Source organism: Tauraco erythrolophus, chromosome 6, assembly GCF_009769465.1.
Source record: "Tauraco erythrolophus isolate bTauEry1 chromosome 6, bTauEry1.pri, whole genome shotgun sequence".
NCBI classification, from domain to species: Eukaryota; Metazoa; Chordata; class Aves; order Musophagiformes; family Musophagidae; genus Tauraco; species Tauraco erythrolophus.
Window position 1 is genome coordinate 24,146,565 of NC_141470.1, and position 27,709 is coordinate 24,174,273.

General features: G+C 39.3%; 1 protein-coding gene across 1 annotated transcript; it reads right to left on the reverse strand.

The window, feature by feature from the left end:
* Nucleotides 1-4,538: 4,538 nt before the first annotated feature.
* Nucleotides 4,539-23,904, reverse strand: OVCH2 (ovochymase 2). Its single transcript, XM_086613705.1, has 21 exons — nt 23,814-23,904; nt 21,367-21,476; nt 20,611-20,702; nt 19,316-19,488; nt 18,182-18,277; nt 17,633-17,784; nt 16,770-16,965; nt 15,430-15,453; nt 13,952-14,042; nt 13,716-13,849; nt 11,997-12,137; nt 10,921-11,051; nt 10,425-10,518; nt 9,468-9,599; nt 8,981-9,061; nt 8,176-8,362; nt 6,592-6,661; nt 5,913-6,108; nt 5,485-5,636; nt 4,982-5,150; nt 4,539-4,561 (listed from the first exon to the last, which is right to left on the reverse strand). The coding sequence occupies exons 1-21, from the start codon at nt 23,902-23,904 to the stop codon at nt 4,539-4,541; spliced, it is 2,535 nt and encodes an 844-aa protein (XP_086469831.1).
* Nucleotides 23,905-27,709: the final 3,805 nt, after the last annotated feature.

The following is a 27,709-nucleotide window of genomic DNA, read 5'->3' on the forward strand; positions in this document are numbered from 1 at the left end:
GGCGGCCGCCCGCAGCTCCTCAGCAAGCACACACCGCGCCACCTGCGCCACCTGCGCCCCTTGCCCGCCCCGCCCCGCCCCGCCTCGCCTCCACCGGCGACCGGCCCCGCCCGGCCCGGGCCGGCCCCGCCGCCCCCTCGCCGGGCGTGAGGCGGGGCGGGCCGGCGCGCAGCTGCTGCGCGTGACGTGTGCGCGGAGCGCCGCTCCTGTCACGACGCGGGTACCCCGGGAACGGAATTCCCGTTTGAAGTGTCTGTTTGGTAAAGCTACGGCATATTTAGGAACGCGTGGTGGTTTAACCGCATTTCGCGTGTCCCGCGCACGGATCCGGCTGACAGACGCGCATCTTGCTCCTGCTCCCCGGGGCTGCGCACGCCCCTGACAAAACCGACGGGGAAGCAAGGAATGCCAGGAGTAACGTCACAGCGTGCCGAGCTGCAGAGGGTGATCAAAGGAGAAGACAATAAATCTGATTTATTAGGGTTTGGAAGGCTGGTGTTTCATGGGACTTGTACAAAGACTGAAAGAAAAATACCTTCGGTCTCTTGTGCTTGTGAAGTACTGCCTGTGGAAGACCACAGAATTTGTACCCCACTGTGCTCTTCTTGAATTTTGTGTTAATATTAGCTTTCCTCCCCCACTTCAAAAGCAGGGGAACCACTACCAAAATATAACTCAACACTCTTACGACCCAGGCTGCTGGAAACAGCAACTCAGAGCTACACATTACAGCTCTGTTCCGAAGCCAATTAAGTCCTTGTGTCAGGGTCTCACAGAGCCACTATCCCCACGAGTACTGTGACCAAGCCCAGGACCTCCAGGTCATTCTCCATGACTAGAAAAGCTAGATTCTCCCACTGAGATGCTGTGACTTCTTATTTTACGACAATATGAGAATGGTACGGCTTGCAACTTCCATGTATTTTGCTTTCATCAATGATCTACCCTATATCCATGTGGCAAAAGGCTCAATGCTCAAGGAGAATAAAACAGGACAAAAATTAATAGAGACAAGAAACATTCAGATCTCTCATTCAGAATTTATCCTGAAGGATATATAGGAATGAGTGAAGGATAAACAGAAATTCGTCCTTTTTTTTTTTTTTCTATTTTCAAGACAGGACTGTCTGCTTTACTATGACTAATAATTGCCCAGCTATGCAATTACCAGTGGTTCTCTGAACTGTGCTATTGATAGGAAGCATTAATCTTCCGTCAAGAATAGGACTCTTCCTTGCCTTTAGTAAGAGAAAGGCAAGAAAGGGGTTTTGTAGAGCTTGAGAAACATGTAGAGGTATTTCTTGTTTTCTGTATTAACTATTCTCCTAATGCTCCTTCAATTTTTGCTGATTATCTTCTTTTCTTTTGAGCCAAAGGCAGGGTTTTGGTTTGTACAAAACTCCTTTTTTTTTTCCTTCCAAGTACCAAGCCTAATTCTTTCCTCTTGTTAACTTGTCTTACACAGACATAACATCCGCAGTTCCTCCAGTGTTACTGCTCAATTCACTCTTTTGAAAGCATGCAAAGAAACAAGTCTAGTCACTTCAGATGAAGAACTGTCTTTCTGTGCATCCAATACATGACAGTAAACAGATTCCTAAATGAGAAAAAACCTGCCCTTATGCCACTTGTCCTCAAAAGGTGTAAAGGAAAAAGCTAGGGGAAAGAGAAGAAAACTATTATGACCACATGAGAATGTAGTTCTGCACTGCCACCAAAATACTGTAATTGTCAGATCCTTTCTGGCAGACCCACTGTGGAAAGAGAGAGAGTCAGGAAATACATGGCATGCATACCTCTGGGCAGAGTACATTTAAGGGAAGGATACGATGCTGCTGTGCTATCGCTCCTCCGGCTTCATCAAGGAGGTCACGGGAGCGCAGTACAGTACGATGCAGTAAGCCACTACACTGTCCTAACCCGGAAAAGGAGGAGATGGCAAAGTAAAATAATTATGAACCAAGAATTCACAGAAGTAACGCCACAGAGTCAGAGATCAACAGTGTTTTTAACATCTTTTGTCAGGCTATATAGCCAGAACCCACATTTCAGATGACAATTGCTTCCTCTTCTATACTATTGCCAGACAAGCTTTAGCAATGGCCATACACTTTCTATTTTCCTTTCCAGCAATATTTATAAGAACACTCTAATAACCACTCCTGCCAAGGCCATCTAGGTGCATCATTGGCAACATGGCTGGACTCCCGCTGTGCATGCCTGTGCGCATGTACAGAGCAGGACTGCCATTCCAGAGCTAAGCAGGAAGACTTATGGCCACAGATGCTTATGTTAAGCAAAGGTCAGAACAAGGTATCTTTGGACATAGACATTTATTTGAAATGTTTAGCACAGTGCCAATGAACAACATGATGAGCCTTCACTTGCTTCCATATAACATTACAAAGAAGATATTTTTACTTACATACCAACAGAAGAAGGTTTATATCTAGATTTTAAGCACACAGGGAACCAGAGCCTACCTCTGTATTCAGGTAGGCTACTAGGATCCTACCTTTTGACTGTAGGGTTCAGGAAAGCCTCGTATAACTGTTAAGAATTAAAGTGGACTTCATACAATTTTTGTAAAAACTAAAATACAATTCCATTACATGAGCTCCATTGAAAGTAATTTTTTATTTTTATTTTTTTTTAAATCAGATTTTATTTGCATCACAAAACAGTTCACATTATTGCCAAAATATACTGGCAGCTTACAGTAGGCTAAAAAGATACAACAAATAAAAGCAAAACTAGAGCACTTGTAAAACCATACTAGGAGAAACAAAAAAGGTCACATCATGTGGTCAAGCAAAAAGTACCCTAACAATCAAATAAAATACAAATATTCAAAGATAGCACTCCTAATGTATAAAGGAATTTTTTAAAGCGATATCAATTTATCAGCATATAACCTCTGCACTCAATACAGCCAGCACAGCTGATACCACCTGTAGTTCTTTCCCCACTTTTTTATTTTTCTGAACACACCCACTTGATTTCCTTGTATTAGATTAATTAGCGGATAAAAACTTTACAGGTGTTCTAAGTCATCTTGTTCCTGTTAAACAAAACACAATACTAACCAAGTGATTAGACACATCTGCTCCCAGCATAGTTAAACTGATATAGTTTATAACTGAACATTAACAGGCTTCCATAATGAAAAATTACAACGGATATTTTCCCTCCATTGCTCTCCAAACACCTCTTCAAAGAGCTTATCAAAGATCGAACGAGCATACTTTACCAATAATATAATACAGCTGTGCCTTACACTTAAACTGAATTTGCCCATAGTCCTTCCACCATGAAGTATTTTCACAGATTCACAGAAAGCTCATGCTCCAGATTACTTTGTGGGCTTTTGCCTAAAACTTTACAGGGAAGAGAAGAAGCTGGTAAAAAATGTTTACTGTGTTCATTTGGGAATAAAGGTAGAAAGATTGTTTTTTTTTCCTCAGCTACAGAAAAAAAATTATATCTTTAAAATAATCAGAAGCTCTAAACTAATATCATCATCAAAAAAGTAGGGTTACTGGCACCAAATGCATGTATGGAAATACATCTCTAAAGATTTTTGCCCTTAATATCAACAGAAATAAAATGAGATATCTTCCTTTTTAGTTATTTTCCAGACCAGTGGGTCAAAGAAGGATTATACTTCTGTTACCTATTGTACTATGATACCGATCTAGTTTCTAAACACTAAGATTGTGCACAGAACAGTCTGCAAAGCTAACAGGAGCCTGTCATCACTGTTTCTTGTGTAAGCAGCCATTTGGGCATAAAACAAACTGCTGTTTACAAGTAAACGTGCTCAGCTTGCAGTGTGTGGATTACACAGTACCTCTTTAACTGCATGTATAGATTAATTAGGACAGCTGTCAGCTCTTGTATGGTGCCAACGGCTGCTGGCCTGCAACACGTGTCTTTTCAAACATGTCTGTCTGTTCAAACAACGTGCAGTTTGTTAAAACAGAAACCACTATATTAAAAATATCCTTTTCCCTGCAATGGGATTGAATCACATCACTAATGGCTAGACAGTGTTCTGCTCCTCAGTGGTGCAGTACTACTGCCACTGCCTAGGTCCTCTCAGAGCCAGAGGTGACACTCTCAGTGACTTTAATGGAAAGATGACTGACTGTCCCTTCAGTTGTTTTACACAGGCACTTATCTAATCTCATTTCTGCAGTACTTTTATGCTCTCTGGTACTACATTCAAGGACATCCCTGACATACAATCTTATTTTCCCTCTCCTTCTTTCTAATATAGATTATTAATAGAGTGTCAGAAGCCTGGGAATAACTTGTGTGTGCCCCAAGCACATGTGTGTAAGGCCAAAGTCTCAATTCAGGTAAATCAGCAGTAAATTCACCAGGGTAATTATCATTAAATAGCATCATTACTTTGGAACCAAATAGTTCACCGAGTTCACCAGTCATGAACATGCTCTCACCAAATTTTGCTTTCAATGACATTTGTGTTTGGAAGCGTTTTACAATGTGCTCCATCAGAACCGCACTTTTGACAGTCACACCATGAAAACAGGGAGATCTACAAAAAAGAAGAAAACAACAACAGGGTAAACTTTGCAAAGATCATCAGCAAAGGCAGTCTGTAAACTTGTCGAAGTGGATTTGGCTGTCATGTGTCAGTTCATACCTCCATAACTCCTCCCAACCCTGAGAAACAAGGTAGCAAAGCAGCAGTAAGGAAAACACTATTCAGCAACAAGAAAAATGCAATAGCGAGAGGAATAATAACACATCCAGAAGAAATTAGATTTTCAGAAGTAACTACTGATTTAGATTCATCTGTTTCTGGGCATTCAGCCAGGGGTATTTTAAACAGCCAAGATTTCAGGAAGTACTGGACACTCAAATATTAAAAAAACCACAACACCCTGGAAAAGACCTCAAATTAAGCATCTAACAATAGCAAAAGTATTCATTTAATTGCTGTCTTCATACATACCACTACTATTAACACTCTGCTCGATCCAGTCAACAAAAACACCAACATCCGTGTATACTCCTGGGTAGCTCTTCCTTCCACAGCCCAAGCCCCAGCTAGTGATTCCATGAAGGGTGTAAAATCCCAAGTTATCTTCTGAAGGACAAACTAACGGGCCACCAGAATCACCCTGCACAAAGACAAAGGGATCTTGTTAAGAGCCAACCTTGCTCCTTATGTTTTTAAAATACCAGTTTAGCTACGAGAGGTCCCAGCTGCTCACGTGTTTGGGGGTTTGTTTCTGTTTTTAAAAGGGAGAAAAGGAAACAGCCTTTGTTCAAGGGAAGTACGTGCTTCTGCAATACGAGTAATTAAAATCCTCCTACTAAAGAGTCTTTTCGCTGTAAATCACCTACAGCCTGTTTGCGAGAAAACAGCTCTTAGTGAGGTTTAACGCTCCCCTTTTCAGAACCCATCTGGTCACGCTCCAGCTGTCAGAGGCAAAGGTGATGTGCGCAACTTACTGTGCATGAGTCCTTGCCTTCTTCCAGAGGGAATCCAGCACAGATCATTCTCTGGGTCACTTTACTGGGAAGATTTACATAGTAGCTCTGACATGTGTCAAGCGCCAGGATGGGGACTTCCAGCTGATGCAGTTTTTTCCCTTTTTCTCCGTCTTGAAGAAAAAGACGTATCAGAAATCAGTAGAGGCATGAATTAGCAATTCCAGAAAGAAGCTTTACTCCTCCCCTTTTCAAATGGTCTCAGTCTAAATTATCTAATTTCTTTCATTTCCCCGCATGTCCAGCTGAGCTTACACAAGTGAAAACTTTTTAACATGTCTGTTCTCCAGGAACTAACATATAAACAGGATGAACGTTACAACACAAAACATGGTATTTAAAACACTGCTACAGCCTGCTCAACCTTTGAAACAGTGAAGACTGCATACCTTCTTCATGGGCACCCCATCCTGTGACAACGCACACCCTTGAGGGCTGAACTGTCTCCTCCTTGGCAGGGAGGCACACTGGGCGCACGTAGTGGTTGAATTCTAAGGGCTCAGCCAGTTGCAGTAAGGCAATATCAGAGTCCATACTGGTCTTGTTAAAACTTGGATGTATAATGTACTGCTTTACTGACCTCTTCTAGAAAAGCAAGCACATGGACATTTTCTAAACGACTTGGGAATTCGAGTCTTTAAGTTACTTTGGTTTTATGAATTTCAGGCTATATGCAAGAAGACTTAAGAGGAGGAAACATTTAAAAGCAGCTGCTGAATTCACCAGCTTTCTTATATTAACGAGTCAAGATTATGCCTCTTGGACATGGATCAGGGAACATGCAGGAAACTCCACTCAGCAAGAATAGGAAGAGGGTCTTGGAAAAACATTTGTCCAGTCTGAGCAAAGTGGAAAGCTGTGCCCCAATTACTTCTGTCTTGGTAATAGCCAGCAGGGAATTTAGAGGCAATACACTCCTCACTCACACATCCCCCAGGATACTGAGCTTTGGAGTTCATTACTGTGGAGTAATTACTTTGGAGTTCAAAAGCTGTGAACGTGCATTTAAATTAAAAACTATTTTGCAAGACTGATTTATATTTTATTATTAAGCAGAACTTATAGTACTTGTCTGTATTCTTGCTCTGCAAGATCATGAAGTCCCATTACTACCATCCATGAATCTTTGTATAGCTCCCTAAAATTAAAAAAAAAAAAAAAAGTCAAAAAAAGGTAAGTACATTCTAAGGGTGGAATAAGCATTCTTGAAACTTGTGAATCTCAAAACCTTCTCCACTCAAAATAGACAGTAGGGCCCTACATATTCCTGGGCCAGCAGTTCCTGAGGCCCAAACTCCCATACAAATCTATGGAAATCTTCCCACTGACTTCTAGGAAAGCATGAAATATTCTCATGGTGAGGCAGTAGGATCTCTCAAGCACACAGCAAACTGAGAGAAAGGTCACTTTTATAAGGGCTGAGGGTGCCTGATGCAGAACACAAGGTCTGCATGGTCCACGTTATTCAGAGACTGTGCTGGTCCCTACCTTCTTAACGAAAAAACAGGTGACCTCTAAAACATCACTACCTATCAAATGATACAAAGAAACGCAACAGAAACATTTCATTTCACCCTTTGGTTTCTTAACCGAACCCTCCCACTGCCTGAAAACTTGTCATAACTCCCTGATGAAATTAGTTGCGCAGAGTCATTAAGCCACGTACGCAAATTCAGATGCGATGGCAACGTGCAATAGGCTTCCCCCTCTGCACGGCTCTTAAAGCAGTACCTTCGGCACAGCGCAACAATGCTCCCGACATAAAATTTTGCAAACTAGTATTTAGAAACTTAAAAGCCAAAGTCTAAAATTCAAAATAGCTCTTGCATTTCAGATCCCCAGTTTTGTGGAGGTGGGGAAAAGAATTCAAAGAAATGGAGAACATAGATGTCTAAGCATCCTTGGCTTTTGAAAGCTTACCCTCCTTCTCAAGTAATTGCAACTTTATTTGAAAACAGGTCAGAATAGCTAATTATCAGCAGTCTTGGGAGGATTTTTAACAATCATTTTAATGACCCAATGTATGTGAACTTTAAATTAATCACTTGTGATTAATTTGAACGTCAAAACAGGTAGTGTTCAGCCTAAGACACGAATAAACAAACGGCATTTTAAAAAGTATTTTAAAGTGTCTGAAAGTCACACAGACTATCCTTTTGTCTCCTCTCGATTAACACAGAAACATTTCCATATAATCTGATTTAACAGATTGATAGGTTCTTAATAAGGGAACGGCATCAACCCTGTGCACAAAAGCCTACCATATGTCCCCCAAAATCTACACAAATTCAGTAATTTTAAAATTTGTTGATAGGTTGACTCTACCTGGATGAAAACATGCTCTGTAAACGACCCAAACACAAAGAAGGTACCTAAGAGTAAGTGATGGATGACAAGGAACTTAGTATCTTGTCACACTCGTCTGAAAAATGATCTCAATGAAATCCAAGCTTACAGAAGTAGGCTACTTCCTTAATAGCCACTCTAATCCTAGTACATGCATGTGGAGCAAAAGAATCCTATGCCAGTGTGAGCCGCGAGTAGGTGGTAAACAAAACTGCACCAGCCACTCTGGGCAGAACCACCATGCTGCAGAGACGCACCATGCAGTTACAGACGTTCTCAAGGAAGGGTTCCTCCCAGTGTACTTACTTAGAATTAAAGCAGTGAGCAGCTGTGACAACCCATTCTTTGGCAAGAACTGCTCCTCCACAGACATGCTCATCTGAAATTTGTACACTGACCTGCCAAGGCCACGAGTATGGTACAGCTTCTTCACCTCCAATTATCCTACTGAAGATGAACCTGGGCTGATTTGAAGGCATTCCACAAATATCATCTGAAAAAGGAAGCACCAATGTCTCAAGAAGTCTTTCGAGGTTAAGATTTGAAGAAGGTACGAACAGCCCATTTAAGAGCTACCTCACAACTTCTCAGGCTTCTCCTCTCCCTTTGTGTGCTAAATCTTTCTACTTCTCTCATTATAAAGGGTCTGAAGGTTTTGAGACAGCATGAGATGATCTTAGCAAAAACAGCTTCACCAAAATGAAAGCAAATGCTTACCTTCAAAAGTTTTAGCCTCAAACCTACAATGAATATGGACTCATCTCATTCTTCATGAAGTACTGGAGTGAAAAAGGGAAGTTCTAAAATGCTGGTTGTTATTTTCAACTACTCTGTACTCTTTGCAATTATTTTCACCGAAACTAATATACAAGCATGTCATTGTAAGCAACTTAAAAAGATAAAGGAAACAAGAAAAATTAGGTTCTGCTATTCTAAAGTCAAAGCTTAGAAGTGTTACTATTCAACTTTTATTTCCTCAAAACATCTTAATGAAAAATTCTGGGACAACTCAGACCATATCCATTAAATATCTGGAGAAAACATCGTTTAAGTTATAGTCCAAAAGGTACTTCCTATTCCCATGAAGAAAATATAACTAGAGTTAGCTTACCTGTTGTAACCTGTATTTCTTCTTCAGTTATATCTGTATCTTCAAATTCTTCTTCACTAGTTGAACCCAAAGTATCTAAATCTAGCAAATGAGAATAGCAAATGTGTTAGCAGGCTGTCTTGAGCGATATTTTCATTACAAAAATCCCTTTTATTTCCTTTATTACTATTTTTGTAGAAGGAATAGATTTCTACAGTAGGGATCTGTGCTATTACATCTTCACATAGTTGTAAAGTGCCATTTAAAATGCACCAAAATACTCTTACGCAAAACAAAACTCTCAGGTTTTGGGAAGATTCATTGTTTCTCTTCACCTACTCAATAGGCCCTTTGTTTAACACCTCAATAGGTTCACAATAGAGTTTTTTCAATTAAACAATTTCTGAGATGAGAATCTCATAGACCAAAATAATTCTAAACAGCTAGATTCACTGAAGAGCCCTCTGTGCCTGCCCAAAGAGGCAGTCTCCCAAGTTACTTCTACTACCTGTTCCATGAACAAAAGAGATTGTAGCTCTGAATCCTCCAAAGGCCTCTGTTTCATCAGAATGAAAGACAATCAGCATCACAGCAGAAGAGCTTAGAACAGGTGCTGGTAGGGCAAATCCACAAGACTTGGCTAAAAGATGAGAAAGTAAAGGTTCACTGCAGATTAACGTGTACTTTATCACACTTACCTCTTTCAAAAGTGGGTACCCAATATTCTGTGTATTCCAGCTCTCACACAAGAGGGTAAAAAAATAACTATGCACAAAAGTAGAGATAAGCAGACTGAGGCTAAAGGACTGTTCTGTTATTCCTGTCAGTCTGTCCTTGCTCAGTAATCATCTCATAAGAACAAGGAGACTCTTGCATTATTTCACAAGAGACTATTTCAGCACTCATGCTCATATGTTGCAAATACATATAGAACTCACTGGAAACTTGATTTCCCCTTGTTGGCATTTCAACTCTTGCATCTGCTAGTGCTAATCTAAGCACCAGCATCAAGCCAGTGCTGAAATCAGTTGACTGGGACAAGTCTTCCTTTTATTCAATGCAAGCCACAGGAATCTCCAGTAAGGTGGCAAGAATTAGATGAATGCTCATCTGGTGCAAAGAACAACCAGACTCTGAGGAGGAGACCTCTTGGGTGCTTTCTGTGACTGGTCATTACTACAAAAACAAATTATTGCATTATGCCCTTTTCTTCATTTACATGAATTCAGAACTGCATTTCATATAGAATTTAAATACACAAAACTATTCTGTTAAATGTGGTTTTGCCTCTAAGTGGAACAGAAGCAGCAATACCTGCACGTACTTGTCAAGGTACTGAAACTAGTGCTTGTAACATCACCTGACACTCTAGAGGCGAACTTGATTTTAGACTGTAAAATAGGGTTAGTGAAAGTCATAAAAGAAATAAGTCAACCCCAAAATAGTCAAAAATCACAAGTCAAACCAATTTCCTCTTCTTTTCCCACATCTTCATACACAGTTACAGCATCATAAGAGCAATCTTCACTCTCCTCTACCTCAAAAGACTGGTATGTAAGCTTTAAACAAAAAAAAAAAAAAAAGAAAAAGTGAACCTTGTTAAATTCACACAGAAAAAATTCAAAGATCTATAATAGGGTCTTTGGCATTGTCAATGATTCCTTTAGGGTTTGGGTTTTGTGACATTCAGACCTCTCACAGGTGATACATAGCATATTGTATTTGCCAGAAGAATCTATCATGATAAAACTTAAACCAGGAAAGCCTATTTTACTATAACCTAAAGGAGAAATCAAAACCTATCTGGCTTTTGGGATGGAAATTGATTTCTCTCAACTGCAACCAGCAGCATTAATCAAGCTTATGTTGCTTGATCTTGCTTGTTCTTAGCCGCATAATTTCTTATTAACTCAATGGTGCTCACTTCCATTCTGTAGACACAAGAAGGGCTCATATTATACCTTGACTACATAGTCTTCTGGGGCACAAATAATCCATTGACAGTACGCCATGTTGCTGTAGTGCTCCGGATAGTGCATACTTTGCAACACTCCTTCTTCAAAAAGGACAGCTAAGGACTCACAGCCAGAGTCTGGAAATCCAGGAAAACAAAAATGGAGGCACTGTGATTTCCTACTAAATCATTCACACACACACAAAAATTTAAATCCAGAAAAAGTTTTGGGGTGCTTTCACATAGCTAAGAAAGAGAGCAGGACACGAGCAGCAAGCCAAATCCTTCTGTTTGAAAAAGATGCAAAGAAAATTTTTAATCTGTGCCCAGGTAGAAGAGTAATTCAACCCATGAATATAGCACTCCCCTTTGGCTACAGGCAATGCAGTGCGGGCACAGGTACCTGCGTGACACACGCGTATCAGAAGAACATTTGACAACTTTCTTTGGAGAGGAAAGCTGGGACATAAAACACAACCAGAGGACATGTCTTCCTGATGGGCTGTGCAGTGGCAATGCCCCTCAGAGGAGATTCCTCACTATGTTCTGCCCTTACACTCTGCCAAGGAAAGAAACTAGCTGGAAAAGCTGCAGAAACAGGAACAACAGGTGTCTGCCTGTAACTAGATTGTCCAGGCTCAGCAGATGGCCGTTGGGCCTTGCTCCCTAGTGCTGGTGAACTGCTCTGCAAAGCAAAACTCTACGCAATTCTCCACGATATATATTTTAGCATAAGCTGCCTCTCTCAGGGCCCCTCCAAGAAAGCATGCCTGGGACTGGCAAAGCAGCTATTAATTTAAAATATTCTGAAAGTAGGGAAGGAAATGAGATCTTTGTATAAAGTGGATGGAAAAGAGGCAAAATTAAAGGAGAGCTTCACTCAACAGCATCTATCCTCTCTCTTTCTGGCATCCCAGTTTCTCCACAATGTCACACGGCAGCCTAACCACACTTACCTTGTTCATAACATCATCCACATAGAAATATCATAGAAGCTTCCTGTGATTTTTTTTTTTCCCTGAAAATGTTTTTCAGGTCACCACACAAGAGTGGTGACAGGCATGCTACTAGACTTGGACTTACCAGGAAGAATATCTGGTGTAAGAGCTTTGTAGGTCATGGAAAAACCAGTTCCATAATCCTTGTTGTCAGAAACAAATTTCAGCCTTATACCATTGGAGCCAATCAAAATAGGTAATGGAATATCTCCTCCACAGAATTTCCCTGAAATATAATCATAGAATCATAGAATAGAATCATAGAATTTTCTAGGTTGGAAAAGACCTTAGAGATCATCCAGTCCAACCGTCTCTAATCCCCCATTAAACCATGTCCCTAAGCAGTTCATCCCCCCTTTTCTTAAACACATCCAGGGATGGGGACTCAACCACCTCCCTGGGCAGCCTATTCCAGTGGCTGACAACCCTTTCAGAGAAGAAATTATTTTTAACATCCAACCTGAACCTCCCCTGACTAAGCTTATACCCATTTCCTCTTGTCCTGTCACCCATCACTAATGTAAAGAGCCCTTCCCCCACCTCCCCACCATCCTTTCTCAAGTATTTGTAGGCTGTAATCACGTCTCCCCTCAGTCTCCTCTTCTCCAGGCTAAACAGCCCCAACTCCCTCAGCCGCTCCTCATAAGTTTTATTTTCCAGCCCCTTGACCAGTTTGGTCGCCCTTCTTTGGACCCACTCCAGGAGCTCAATATCTCTCTTAAAGCGAGGGGCCCAAAACTGGACACAATATTCCAGGTGCGGCCTCACCAGTGCCGAGTACAGGGGCAGGATCACTTCCCTGCTCCTGCTGGTCACACTATTCTTGATACACGCCAGTATCCCATTGGCCTTTTTGGCCACCTGGGCACACTGCTGGCTCATATCAAGCCGGTAGTCAACCAGCACCCCCAGGTCCTTCTCCGCCAGGCAGCTCTCCAGCCACTCCTCCCCGAGCCTATAGCGATGCTTGGGGTTTTTGTACACCAAGTGAAGGACTCTGCGCTTGGCCTTATTAAAGCTCATGCCATTGGCCTCAGCCCAACGATCCAGTCTGTTCAAATCCCTCTGAAGGGCCTCCCTACCCTCGAGCAGATCGACACAGCCTCCCAGCTTGGTGTCGTCCGCAAACTTACTGAGGGTACATTCAATCCCCTCATCCAGGCCATTGATAAAGATGTTAAACAGAACTGGACCCAGCACTGAGCCCTGGGGAACCCCACTGGTGACCGGCCTCCAGCCGGATTTAGCCCCATTTACCACCACTCTTTGGGCCCGGCCATCTAGCCAGTTTTTAACCCAAAGGAGGGTGTGCCTATCCAGGCCAGCAGTTACCAGTTTCGCAACCAGAACACTATGAGAGACTGTATCAAAGGCTTTTCTGAGGTCAAGGAAAACTAATAGTAGAGAATAGTCACTGTTTGAAGTCTTTAGTCACTTGAGAAAACTTGCATGTACCTTTTTTAGTTCTTAGCTATAAAAATATTAGGATGAAAAGGAAATTGCCTATTCATTCCTCTACATTCCCTATTAATCCATTAGCCCAAATAGATACACACTATTAAAAATTGCAAATCCTTGACACCAGAAAGTCGCATGCCGACACTGTTCCCTACCAGGCATTTTCCATTCTTTTCTCCTCCCACACTCTTTGTCTTTTATTTTAGATCATATGTCACAATGTATTCATCATGAAAGCGTAAGTAAAACATAATTAACCGCAATGTCCTCATTGGGTGTACTTGCTCTTAGAGCAAAAAGAGCACACTGAGAGATTACTTCAAAGAATAATGGGACAGCAACTCACCAACAAGTCTGTCGTCTTTGGAATAGACTGATAAAGAATCATAGTCACAAAATGTTTCTGGCTCTATATCAAAATGGGAAAAACGAAGCAACATATAATTCCCTTCTGGTACAGATAGAGTCCATACACACAATCTGGAACAACAGATTAGTTCCCGTTCACAAAATGGCAACAAAAAACACAACTACACCTGGACGGGGAATAGTTTCTAGAGAAAAACTGTTTTGTCTACTTACTGGTAGTTTTGATAGAACTGTTCAGGACTTCCAGGAAAATTCAATTCTCCTTCACTGTCAGGGAGTTTGCCATCCTGAACACTACAAAACACTGCATTGTAGTTAAAACAAAATAGAAGGAATCAGGTTTCACACATATGCAATCATCCGTTCCACCAAAAAGCTCAAACACCTAGAGAATATGGTGAGACTAAAGATGGCTTAACTGTACCTTGCTTTTGCTGGCAGACTGATGCTGGGTCTTCTCTATTTTATTCGGAATTACAGTAAGTCAGTCTTAAAACACATAATTTGGGAGCAAAAATGAAGCACTGCTAACGCATTTTATTGTAAAAATGGCAGCGCTTGCTTTTTACCTTAAAGAAACTATTTATTTAATGAGGATTTCAGTATAAATATTTTTCAGGGAGGAGAAATGCAAACCTCAGGACATAAGAAGAACGTTCATTGCACTTCATTTGTAATAATATATTGTAATGGCTATTTTACAGGAGACTTTTGCAACAGTAAAATACGGTATTAAAAACACTTTAATAGAAGCAGCAGAAGCTCTCCTCTTCAGATAAGTGTTGCTAGAAACACAATTACTTACAAAAATTATCTCCTCTTGCCTTTCCCTCTCCTGGCAAGGTAAGCCATTAAGACACTTATCAACAACTATGTGTATGAAAAAAAGTTTAAGGAGTCCTGTACTTACAAGATTATCTTACCTGGAGCATCCTAGAAAGACCAGTTAAAAATTTCAAAAAGACAGAAACAGCACTTAAATACCCAATACTCATTGGACACAGCAAGTCTATACAAACTGACTGTGTGCTCAAGCTTGCTTATCATCTGAGAAATCTCACTCTAGACTATTAAAATTAAAATTTTAAGATCTAATTTACAAGCATTGTTTCTAGTATCTTTATGTGAACTTGTACCTACATGAACAGAATGTCCAACAAAAACATAAACATGCAGAATCAATGTAAGACTTCAAATTTAAAACATGTTACATTCTGAGCTGGGTTTAACGGGGTGGGGGGGTCATAGTGTTTGCAGTTTATTCATAGAAATTGACATCAGACAAGTAGATAGATTCATCATACACTGCACAAAAGTACTACTAATTTACCTCATACCTTCTGCTTAGAATCCATATTTTTATACGGAATCAACTTCACTAACTAGATTTCATGCATTGCTTGAGGTTCTGTTCTACATTTTCCCCATTAATTTTATTTGCATTTCAATAAAAATATGGCTTTATCTATGTAGTTGTCTTAAGGAAAACTCCTTTTTGAAGTCACCAGTACATAAGTACAATCCTACATAAGTATTTTTATTTTTTTTATATTTAAAGTATACATTTGAAAGTGCTTTGGTGAGTCAAGCTTATTCACATTTCTTCCTTCATAGATTATACATCAGACTATTTTGGGGGTCTTTTTACAGTCTAACACAGATAGAAGATACTGAAAAAATACTGTACTCACCTGTGGAGCTTTTCATTTTCAGATCTAATAAAGGAGGGATAGGGAAAGGGGTGGAAAAAGAAGAGTAAATTACTGTAGTTTTGTATTCACGATGTAGGCTTTATTTTTATCCGTGTGAAATGGTAATTTTATACAGCTAGCACCGAGGCAAATTCAAATGCTCCTTGGGGCCATAATGCCTACAATAAACTAGGCTTAGAATTAAAACAAAATTTCAAGTTCAGGAAATGCTGACTTTGGAATAAACAATTCTGGAGTAGTCACTTCTACAATTAACGGTACATTGATAGGCCACTGCTCAGCCTGAGCACTGGAGCACTCTCCTTCTATGTACTTGCTGAGTAAATACTGTACGTTTCAGGTTAGGGTAGCAGAAGCCAACTGCCAGCAGCACAGCAGGGACACAGAGACATTAAGCCTCACAGCAATCACAGTTAAGATCTTTTGCACCAGGGTAAGAGAGCGAGCACGCAAAACCTAGTGCAACACCGTTGAGAACTGCATTTTCACTTTACCTACCGAATCGCTTTTTCTCTCCGCTGGAGCCAACGCACTTTAATTTAATTTAATTACCACAATAGCTAATCATATTGTTTTTCCCTGATAATAAAACGGGTCAACTAGTAAATTTTTAATAAAAAGACCCAGTCGCTCCCTTTTATTTTCTTTTTAAAATTGAAAACCAAAATATTTTTCAGAAGTTAAACCCTTTTCATTTTTCTCTGATATTATGAGGGTTTATTTTTCCAATCACCAGTTGAAGCTGGTTTCTAATGGGAAAGTTGTTTTTTTTCCTCTCACAATTTTTTTCTTATCATTGACTAGCAAAACATCTTAAATAGAGGGCATATGTAGCTTTTTGAGCAGAGTAAGCAAAAACACTTCTGAGAGTATGACTTTTCCCCCTGTAATCAAACATCCGATCCAACACATTTTAGCTGAGAAAAATGACAAGTGACTTCGAAGAGTTGTGTATGGAATTTCAGACACTTTCAACTGGTGAATTTCTACTTAAAACCAAAAGTACCAGGCTAACTGGCTAGCTGGATAAAAAGACCATTCTTAAAAAAAAAAAGTACACACACACACACACATATATAGTCCAAGTAGGAGGCAAAATGGAAGAGAAGCAAACATTTACAATGCTCTCAGTTTGGTTTTGGCAACTGCCAATCAGTACCATATACTTAAAGGCATTGTGAAATGCTATAGTGCTTTGCCAGGAAAAATGGGGAAAACCTAAGTGCTATATGTTGAAAAAGGTAAAATTAAATGAAACATCATGATGAGACAGAAGAGTTGTCAAAAGTGAGGGACACATTACTGTGGAGACTTAATACCAGCACCCATGTTCTCTTGAATCCAGGAAAGCACTGCACTGAGGTCTGTGAATATTCCTGGAGATCCTCTGTCGTAATGTTTCTTCTTCTCATTACTTATCCAGCCACGAGCACATCCCATCCCCCAGGAGATCACACCAGCAAGAGTCCAGGCACCATGCTTACGTCGGCACAAAAGAGGGCCTCCTGAGTCTCCCTGTAAAAAACAAGCAAAAGCCCACAACCCACAGCTTACAAAAGCATAAGCATATCACTAAGCAAGCCTTAAAGAATTTATTGAGTTCTCTTTTGTGCCATACTTACAAACCTGCAAAATAACGAATAATATTTTTTAAAAAACTGTGAAGACACACACTTTCTGTTTTATTGTGTTTAGTCAGGATTGTCAAGAGGCAGAGACTAATCCACTCACAGGTGCACATCTATTGTGGTTTATCACACAAAAAGGAGTGAGGAGCTTTTTTTGTTACCTTCACGACAAGGAACAAGCACTTAACCTTTATCTCCCTCCTTTCCTTCCTGTAATCTGAGGCAATACTTTCTACTTTCCTCCTTAGCATCTTAGCAACATAAACTTATTAATTTATGTTAAGTGTTTGAAGTTAGAAAGCCCCAAGCATTATTGCACTAGGACACGTTGCCAAATTACTCTCAGGAACCTGTCATACAACTCACACAATAATTAAAATGGAATCACGTAATTAAGTGCATTGCCCCATAGAGAACCTTTGAAAGAATTCACACACCAAAATAAATACACTCCAAATATCGCATCTTACAGAGTGTTCATTCGTTTAGGCACAGAGCGCCTTGAGCTTCTTAGAAACTCTTCTAAGTACACAAGGCCCCTCTGTTCGGCTGACCTGGCAGGCATCTTTCCCTCCATCTGGAAATCCAGCACACATTACAGTGTCACCTGGGATGGGTTTCTTTAAAGTTGATAATGCTCTTGAACACTCCCTACTGTTTAGGATTGGCAGATTGACTTCATATAAGACCTGAGGGAGTACTCCATCTGAAATACAAAAGAAATTGTTCATAAGAAATGCTGAAATGCGAACTTAATGTCGCTGCTAATACATATACATACACACAAAAAAAAAAGAGTTGTAAACTTCCTCCAAGCCATTTTATGGTTATATAAACATCCAGTTTTGTGTACATAAGCAGTTTTACTTGAATAAATTTCAAAATGTTTCAAAATTGAAATACAAGTCTATATACTGTAGTGATCCATTTTGAGATAATTCACAGGTAGGCATAGAAGCTAGCAAAGATCCCATTTTGAGATTACAATTCTTATGATCACATGATGTTTTTTTTCTGGTCTATGACCTATGAAGTCAAGCTCTTAGCTTCAGAAATAAGACACTGAGAAATCTGAATGTCAAAAAACAATTTGAGTGGCTTACTCTCATTTAAACGGCCCCAACCGCAAGCAGTGCAGATATATCCTGCTTCAAATTTTTCACCGGGATCAGGAAGACATGCTGGCAAAACTGATGAACCTGCCACACACAGACATGAAATTTATTGGTAAGTATTTGAAAGAACAACAATAAGCTTCGTTTCTGAGTTAGTCTTTTTAAAACTAAAAAGCATTGTTATTTTTATGGCATCTGAAAAATGAATCTGGCATTTGACAATTTATTTGTGCGTCCACATCATAGTGTTTTGCAATGGAAACAGAAAGCCATGAGCACCACAAGCTCCAGCCCAGGCTTTGCCATTTCACTTAAACTCAGCTGCTATCATGATCCAAACTTCCATTAGAAAAAAAATAGTTGCTCACCTTTGTGGAGGCAAAGAAAAAGCAACCTAATGATAAGAGCTAGAGTCTTTGGAAGAGCAAAGGATCAGGTGGACTCTCCTATGCATCTCAATATTATGTAAAACTGATGTGATGTAGCCTTCCAGAAAACCTGACCGTCAGACAAAGCTGGCGTACAGCTGAGAAATGACTGTCTCACAAGCCAAGAAACAAGGAAGCAACAGCTGTCCTCCCCTCACTTTCCCCTTTCCCTTACAGCCCCCAGAGAGACCCCTCTACCACTACTAAAGATAATCCCATGCTCCTTTCTGCAGCCTCCAGGAAGAGGAAGGAGGGCAAATAGCAGAGTGGGCGTGAGTAAGGTACAGACAGTACTGCGGTACACGCTGAGCTCTGGTCTGCCTTTGACTAGCTTTACTGTTCACCAGAGGCAGAAATCTCCACCTACACCATAGATAAAAAAATAAAACCACCTATCTGGTCAAATGTTAATCTCCTGCATACAAAGAACAATACCTTTCTCTTCAAGGGAGTATTAGGTCTGAAGAAGACCTTTAATTCAACTGATACATTTTTCTTATGTAAGAAGAATATCAGACTTACCTCTGGTTATTTCAAAAACCTCGGTTGCTAAATACTCTGGAGATTTTTTAGTGGTATGATCTGACAGCTGGGAAATGGGTTTAAACGGGTTTCAAGACTTTTCACAGCATGTGGGAGAAACAAAGGCCTTACCTTCCCCACCGAAAAAGATCACAAATAACTACGGTCTTACTGAAGTTGAAGGCTCCATCCAGCTTCAGAAGGGCAATGTCATAGTTCATCGGCCTTCTGGGGTCAAAATTTGGATGCTTAATAATGTATTTAACAGGGAGTGTCTGCTCGCCATTCTCTCTGATCCTCAAATCATGCTCTCCTGCAGTGACATTCAAGTACTGGAGTAGGTTTCTATAGGATAGAAAAATAAAAGTTCAGCTACAGAATCTTCAAAATGAAAGAAAAAAATATAGTTGCTCTTAAGCAGAAAAGTTATTAATACTTATACCTAATACCTTTGATCTTCAGATTTACACTTAATATGTACAGTCAGCAAGAGCTGAGTATGCCCCGCAGTAGAAATGGGAAATAAAAGAACTGAGAAGAAAGATCATTTAGCTACACTCCTGAATGTAGTTTGATGGTCCACTAAGGAATCAGGTTCTCCTACTGTGTTTAAAAAACGTTCAATTATACTGCTTTTTGAAGGAGGAGGAAAGTACAGAAAAAAATAAGACCACTTCCTCTAGCATTCTCAGTTTACACCTTAAAAACATAGTGAATGCTGCTTGAGGGCTCCTACTACCAGATCAGATGTGCAGCACATACACAAAAGCAAATCATTATAAACTCTTTATTCTGCTTCAAATTTATTCACCAGACCTGAAGACTTACTTTCATGTCAGGAGGCTTTATGTTGATTTAGATATCACCTATCTTTCTGTAGTTAATCTAAACTCTGCAGTTATTGGCTAATTTGACAAAGACGTGGTCACATACAATGCCAGACACAGGTCAAATTTATAATTCCAGGTAATCCATTAGTACAAAGATTCAGTATTAACTATAAGGCAATTAGAATCTCGGTGAAGCCACCACAGAATCAGAACTGAAACCTTCTGTACAACATTCACAGACCTCTTTTTTTTTTTGGGCACTAAGGCCAAAAATCTTCAGCATGCAAGAGGTCAGTACCACATCCGCTCAACATTTAATTGCACGTACTCTGCCAGTTGCTACCTCTGGGAAAAAAAAAAAATTGTAGTCATCTGATAATTATAGCTGGGTACAGATTTTAACCTACACTTCCAAAAATCAGTCTCCACCAATTCCCTGTAAGTTTATTTTATTCTTATTTATTTTTGAGATGTTTAAAGGTTTAGTTTTTTCTCCATTTCTGTTAAAACATGGAAAATGCTGGTTACAAATGAAAGGGTAGCACCTGTAAGTAATTGCTACAAAAACCACACACACACATTTACAATCAACATTTTTCTGCACCTGCAGCCTGCTCCTGAAATACCACATCCATACCTGTCTAAGATGCAGTGAGCTGCCGTGACCACCCACTGAGCAGAAACAATGGTGCCTCCACAGAAATGCTTTTGCCGTCGTTTCAAGGAAACCTGCATCACATACAGAAGACATGTCAAAAAAAGAGAAAATCTTTTTATCTGCTCTGATTGCATTTGAGGAAGAAAGGAGAGAGTATATACAGGTACCCTCTGAAGATTCACACAGCTAAAGTACATGCTGCATTTATCATCAAGCACACGCACTTTCACGGCGTTCTTACGGTCCTTGAATCTAAGGCATCCTAAACCTTGCTGTTCCCCTCAGCTGTGATTGGTCCTTGGATAAAAGCAACATATGTGTAATAAATGCCAAGTCACCAAGGTACTTGGCACACTGCAAAGGTTACTAGTTAGTTGAGAATTTTTCCTTTGCAGGTCACTGGGAGCACTGCAAATCCATGACGCCTGACAACAGTTGAGGGCTGGGGGTGGTGTCGTTCGCTGTCCTTCCATTTTTGAGCAGTTTCACCCGTGCTTCTTTACAACAGACTAATCTCTACAGATGCTCTTTCAGAAAGAATGATAAATGAAATCATAAATTATAAGCAAAGGTTTCTTAGAGAGCAGGTCATTGTCCATGTCCTCTCCACCTGCTTCACTGCTTTTCATAAGTAAGTGTCAGTAAGCAGAAAATACACCCGTTTTCTTTTTCTGTCATTTCTATGAAAAGTCAGGACTTTGTTCTGAAGATAGAATCACATTTGCTTGTGCAAACCTGCCATGGGTGTGAGCCTTGTTTCACCTGGTTTCCTCCAACAATCCGAGTGAAAAGGTTAAAATAATTCCATGGTTTTGTCTCTTCAACTTTCTGCCCACACTTAGCATCTGATGAGTAAAAGGGGGGAAAAAAGTAAAGATTTAGTCTGAGTTTAATTTTTTCTGGTTTCTAGAAACACAGAATTGGAAGGCATGGCCTGGCACAGGGGTCAGTGCAGTCTCTCTGCCACAACAGGAACCTTCTTGTAATTCCTAATACAAACTGTCCAGACTAAGGCTAAATTGGGCTAAGGAAAAGGCAATGCACTTTATTTTGCAGAAGTTCTCCAAATGAGCACTTTTTGGTTTACCTGTATCACAAATATTAAATTTTGCTTTCCATAAGCAAATGCGTGTGTGTCTGTATATATTATTCTTGTTAAGTCCATGCTTACTTCAACTTTCTGAATGTTAACATTCTCTTCCAAGCAAGGTTTTGGAATTACTTTGGGACTAAATCGCTGTTTTCATTATTGCTTTCAGAAATCTCTTTACATCTAGCATTTGTATTTGAAATATTTTGGACAAACGGGTTCAAAACACAAAATATACAGACCTTGATGGCCAACAACAGTGGCTGAATTTCTCCAGAACATCTATTACTGGGCCAACTTAATTTCTTCTTGACTCACTGTTATTATCATCTACTATGGCTAAGTGAAGATGACAATATTTATGTATTTGTAAAGGAGTATATTTATAGAAACAAATATTTTTTTTGTGATAACTACTGATTTGGTACTATTTTAAGAGAGATAGAAGCAAAGCAACCAATTTTGCCAAGCAGCACATTTTAACAGAGGAGTTCTTTGCAGCGTACTTCCCAAACCCAACAGCAGCCACAATTAATATTTTCTTAAAGCTATATGAAAACTCATTGAAGCCATACACATCTCTAAGACATTTTACTACAAATTCTGTTAAACACTACATTGGGAAAAATTCATCATCCATAAACTTGGAACATTTTGTTGTTGTTCTGGCAGCTGGCTGTAGTGAAAGGATGGATACGCTTGTATACACTGTCTGGATAATATGGAGTCCTCCAAACCATAAAATGCAGCTTATAACACCTATAAAAAGGGGTTTGTAATCATCCCCAAGATCAGCATGGCTGCTGCAAGTGATTACAGCATCACAATAATGCTCACACAATGCTATTTACCCTAGCTTTTAATTAAAAAAGGCTTTATATAGAAATGATCTGGTTAATTTATCTGATTTTTTCCATTCTTTCCTAGTTGTCACTGCACCCACCTTTCTCCCATGTGCAAAGATACAGTGAGGAGAGGAGAAAGAGAAAACATAGATAAAATTTAAAAAAATAGGATTTAGGTTTTACCAAAAGAAATTTGGTACTGGGTAAGTGGACAAAAAAATATACAAAAATAAAATTCAGAAACCAGATCCACAAACTAAAACATTCAATGCTGAAAGAAAAAAGGAAAAAGTCTATTCTCCTAACACATGTAAGATTAGTTTAAAAGTTACAAGTCAATATTGATATTAATATTAATATTATACCAAACTTGTATTATCTGCATTTTGACAAACTAAAATCTTCTGCGCCATGGCATTTGTAAGTCTAAGAGATTCCTGCCTGATGTACAGACTTCTTCAGGACCACTGTTGTTCACTGGTCAGATGAGAGATTCCTATGCAAACTCCATCACACCCGTCTGCATGGCAGGACGCTGAAGGAATAGAAAACCATTCTACAGAAAACTGTGCTTTGGACTGCTTAAATGAGCAGCTTACTATGATGATTTAGATACCACATCTGTTTTGACAGCCAAAATAAGAGTTTCTACAGTGAAAACAAGTCATTTGCAGAACTTAGGAAATCAAGCTGTGAATTTCCCTTCTTTACTACTGTAAATTTAAAATGGAAGCAAAACAGTTATGCAAACAGTCAAGATCTGATTTCCATTTCAGTTCGCTATAAATCAGTAAATCTTCATGAAGGAAACAGGAACAATTGCATCATATATTGTTCAAAAAAAAAAAATAATACTCTGAATTTTAAGAAGGAAGACGATGGAAGAGAGGGCTCACTATATGTTGTTTGCAGCCTATGGCTAAACCAAGATCTTCATTACCTTGCTACGTATCTGAGAGTATTTATTTTTATAATTATAAATCATGTTTATTTAATGTTATTCATTCTAAATCATCAAAGAATCAGCCAAAAATTTAATAAGAATTACTCATTAAAAGATAACTTTCAGTTACAGACTTGGATTGGAATAAAGCAAAGAAAGAAAACTAGACCAGTCTACGAGCTCTTAGGGTCAAAATCTTATGAGATGAAACTAGTGCAGCTTCTTCATTTCAGCACTGACTCCCATGCTTGTCACTGCCTAAGAACAAATCTGTTAGTGCTTAGATGTGAAATTTTCATCCTACCTTTCTGAAGAGCAGAAGGTACAGCACGAAACTCTGTAATACAAACAATTCCGATCAGGAGTAACTGCAGCTTACTGGGGGCAGTGTGCATCTTGGGGTGCCAAATGACTGAGTGAAAACAAGATAGTTTTAATAGGGAAAAAGACGACCAAATACTACACTGCTGGAGAACAGCAACTAATTGAAGTAGAAGTTACTCATTAATCTAGTCATTAAGCACTTACCTGCACAAATAAATTTTCCAAATTTAATGGAGCAGGATTCTTTTATACACGACTGAAATTTTTGCTGTAAAACACTAGCTAAAATCCTCCCTAAAACTATTTTTTTCAGGCAAAATGACAAAACAAAGTTACCATTGCTTGCTTTGCTAGCAACTCTTACCCAGGCTGATCTGCACATCAAAGAAAATACACACGCACAGAACATCAAATGCTATTTACCCCTACAGTTTCTACAGCTTTTGAAGAGGCAATACTTTATATTTCCTACACACTTTATATTTAGTCAATTTTACAGGCCTGAGAAACACACCAAAAGTTCATCTTTTTGTTGGCAGCATGCTCAGTGTTGTACAAGACAAAGACAGGTCTCTGCATCAAAATGTCAGTGTTTACATCCCATATTCGAAAGGCAACTAAGGACAGGACTCAGTTTTTTAAAAATATTTCAGTATTGTTCCAATCAGCAGTGCCAATTCTGAGTCACTTTGATGGCTAAGCTGCACTTTTAATAGCAATTTAAGTGTAAGTCTCTTAGAAGGCTACTCAAATCCTAAATAAGGAACACATCAGCAGCTAAATTAAAAGATTTCACAAAATGGAAAGCATAAGTTAAATTACCTTCCAAATTCACCACTTAAAGCTTCCATCTCATCAGTTTTAGCAAGTATTGCCTGACTTGGAAATGACCGAACATGGTGGTAAATAACAATTAAAATACTATCCAAACTACCTTAAATTCATATGAAATATATAAGCACCAAGACATTAGAGTCATCAAAAGAAGCAACAGATTTCCTCTGCATGACAGAAGCCACAAGCCTCATTTGTACCAGAAAAGGCACAGGATATTTATACCTAGGAGCAAAGAAATATTTACACAAGACAGGGAAAAACATTGTTTGCTTGTGGTTCTTTTTTCTTGGCTTAAGTTGTTGAGATCCTCAGCTTCCTCTCTCTTTGTAAAAAATAATTCAGTATTTCCACCTTCAATATTCCCGCAAAACCTGTAATTTTCACCTGGGAAACGCATCAAACTTTGAAGACTGAAACTTGGGGTAAACAATACATGCATATTAATATAAATTTCAGTCTTGAACACCTTCACAGTCATAACTTACCAAAGTTACATTTTTTTCAAGGTCCCAACACGTAAATGCAAAATATATATTCTTTTAAAAGTTGCAACAGCAATTAAACAGTTCCCCTTTTTGTGGTTACCATCACAATGGACAAGACTTATGTTCTGTAATTCTGCTCAGGCTCCCAAAGAGAACAATCTTGACCCATTAGCCCCAGTCTATTGAATATGTTCTATTATTTGCTCGAGGATTTCACAATACTCCCTCAATTCACCATCAATCAATATACCAACAATCATTTGTATATTTATTCAATTCTAGGTTTTTGCTGTTCCTTTTCTTCTGTCAGCAGATAACGAAAAACAGCTTTTAATCTGAATATGCAATTTTGTAACAAACAACTGAATACAAACGCTGTCCTAGAAAATCTGAGTTGCAGTTGTTTTTTCTGTTAGTAATATACAGAACTTAAGACTGCAGTTTTACTGGTCCTGTGGAGATCCCTAATTCTGCAACTTCTGAAACCTGCATCACCAATATCATTCCAGCTCTAATCAACAACTCTGAAGGTTGCTTACCTTCATTAATTAATTTGTATTTTGCAGGGACAAAACAAAAACCCCAGCCCCTGAAAAATCAATTCCATGTACACCAGCAGAGCACTCTGATCAACCCCACAATGACATCCTTTGGAATGATGCCATCCAACAGGATGATATAAAAAACAAGAATAAAGAATCTCTGCAGTTGTGACACTGTGCAAAACACATCTGTGTCATCACCGATGAGAAACAAAAACATCCAGCCCACTGGCAAATGAAGAAACAATCAGCTCATTTTAAATTCATGACAGAGAGGCAACACTTGCTGTGCAGCAGCCAAAGAGGTCAGAAAGGAAAAGCATCGAAGGGCACGTTCTGTACAACCTGCTCCTTGTCTGGGATGGCAAAACAGAAGTATAGGCTTTCTCGTCCTACTACTCTTTGTTCTCTTATTTTGCTACCTATTTATCTTTCTCCTGAAGCTGTTCTCTTCATCCTGTGGGCAGACAGAGGCACTAATGACTTCACCTCCTTCCCCCACTGGATAGCTTTGGCAGGCAACACTGCCAGCATCATTCCCACTGCCAGCATCGTTCCTCAAAGGTAGGCAAAGGTCAAATCTTAACAACTTGATCTCCATCCACACACGTGCTCTGGACCTCAATGCAGAACTGGCTTCGGATCCTGTTAGTGTCCTGCACCTTTGTAGTAAGAAAAACACAGCCATTAAATCAGTAAATGTCCAAAATGGCCTGATCCATATTTTAGCAGGTAGAGCCAGTCCTTAGCCCCAAAATAACAGTGCTAATTGATGCTAGTCAGTCTGGCCTGTCCCTTCTTTTGCTGTGCGTTTGGAGATAAAATGCTTGTAAATCAAAGTATGCTTAATGCTGTAGAAACGTACATAGCTGCTCCTTCCTATGACATTATTAAAAAAACAAACATGCACACATACAAATAAGTTTAAGACCAAGACAAAGCAAAGAATATAGATAATATTCATCATCACAACGTTCCAGAATGGTTGCTCTGTTTTTCTGGTTTTGAGCGGTTTCTAAAGGGGGTCAGGGGCTGGTGTGAAGGAACAGTTTGCTTTTCGGTGAAGGTTAGTGGACTGAGATGGCCAGACTGCAAGACATAAAAAGCCACTTTCTATTCTTGCTAGAAAAGTTGCTTCATGTTGCTCCTCCTGTCCAGGGAGGAAGAAAGGTGGAAAATTTATTCACCTAGTGACAACGTGACATTTAAGAGAAGAGGGAATGAGGAGTGAAGGACCGAAAGTGGGGACAGTAAAACAAGCTGCAAATGCTGGTTAGTAATTAACCTGTTAGAATATCAGAAGAAAAGAGACATTTAAATTTGAGTGGGTTTCGTTGGGTTTAGTTGTGGGTTAGTGTTGGGTATGTTTTTTTTAAACGCAACGAGCTGTGCTTTAAAGGGTCACTGATCACATCCAAACCATTTGCAAGGTCACTGCTGGAAAACCTATCAGCTCAATAAAATTAACAGTTTTGTATTTTAAACAAGATTTAACGTCTTGAAATATTAAACTTCATAAATTGTATCATTCACGTATTACATTTATGAATGCAGTACATTTAGTTTTAACAGGGATTAAATAAATGTATTTATGTTTTGATAGTTGTGCATGAATTTTGATTTTCCAACAAACTTATTTTTCACCAGTTTTAGCCTACCATAATTCCAATGACTTGATGCAAATTATGCTTGAGTTTGATGTAACAAGAAAATCAAGTTCTCAAGATATGTCCATTACTGCCTACCATTTCCCCAAAATGAAAGAGGACATTAAGATGCTTAAGATCTTGAATAGCACCAGCACAAAACTCACTTCGATTTTAATTTGCTTTAGAAAACACCACCACCACTATCCACCCACACATTGAGAAAGGTTAACTTTTCATTCCCTTTTTTCAGTCAAAGCCCTCATGTTACTTCAAAGATCAATGTATTGAAAAGTTGAGGGAATTACCCCCTCAAAATTCTCCATTCCTAGAATCAAAACATTAAATAACTCTATGACTCACAAA

Coding starts and splice junctions, on each gene's coding strand:
- OVCH2 (XM_086613705.1), bottom strand. CDS start 23,904: ATGCACACTGCCCCCAGTAAGCTGCAGTTACTCCTGATCGGAATTGTT. Junction 16,966..17,632: donor GAGGGAAAGATGCCTGCCAG/GTCAGCCGAACA, acceptor TGTTTTTTACAG/GGAGACTCAGGAGGCCCTCT. Junction 15,454..16,769: donor TCAAGAGAACATGGGTGCTG/GTATTAAGTCTC, acceptor CTCCTTTATTAG/ATCTGAAAATGAAAAGCTCC.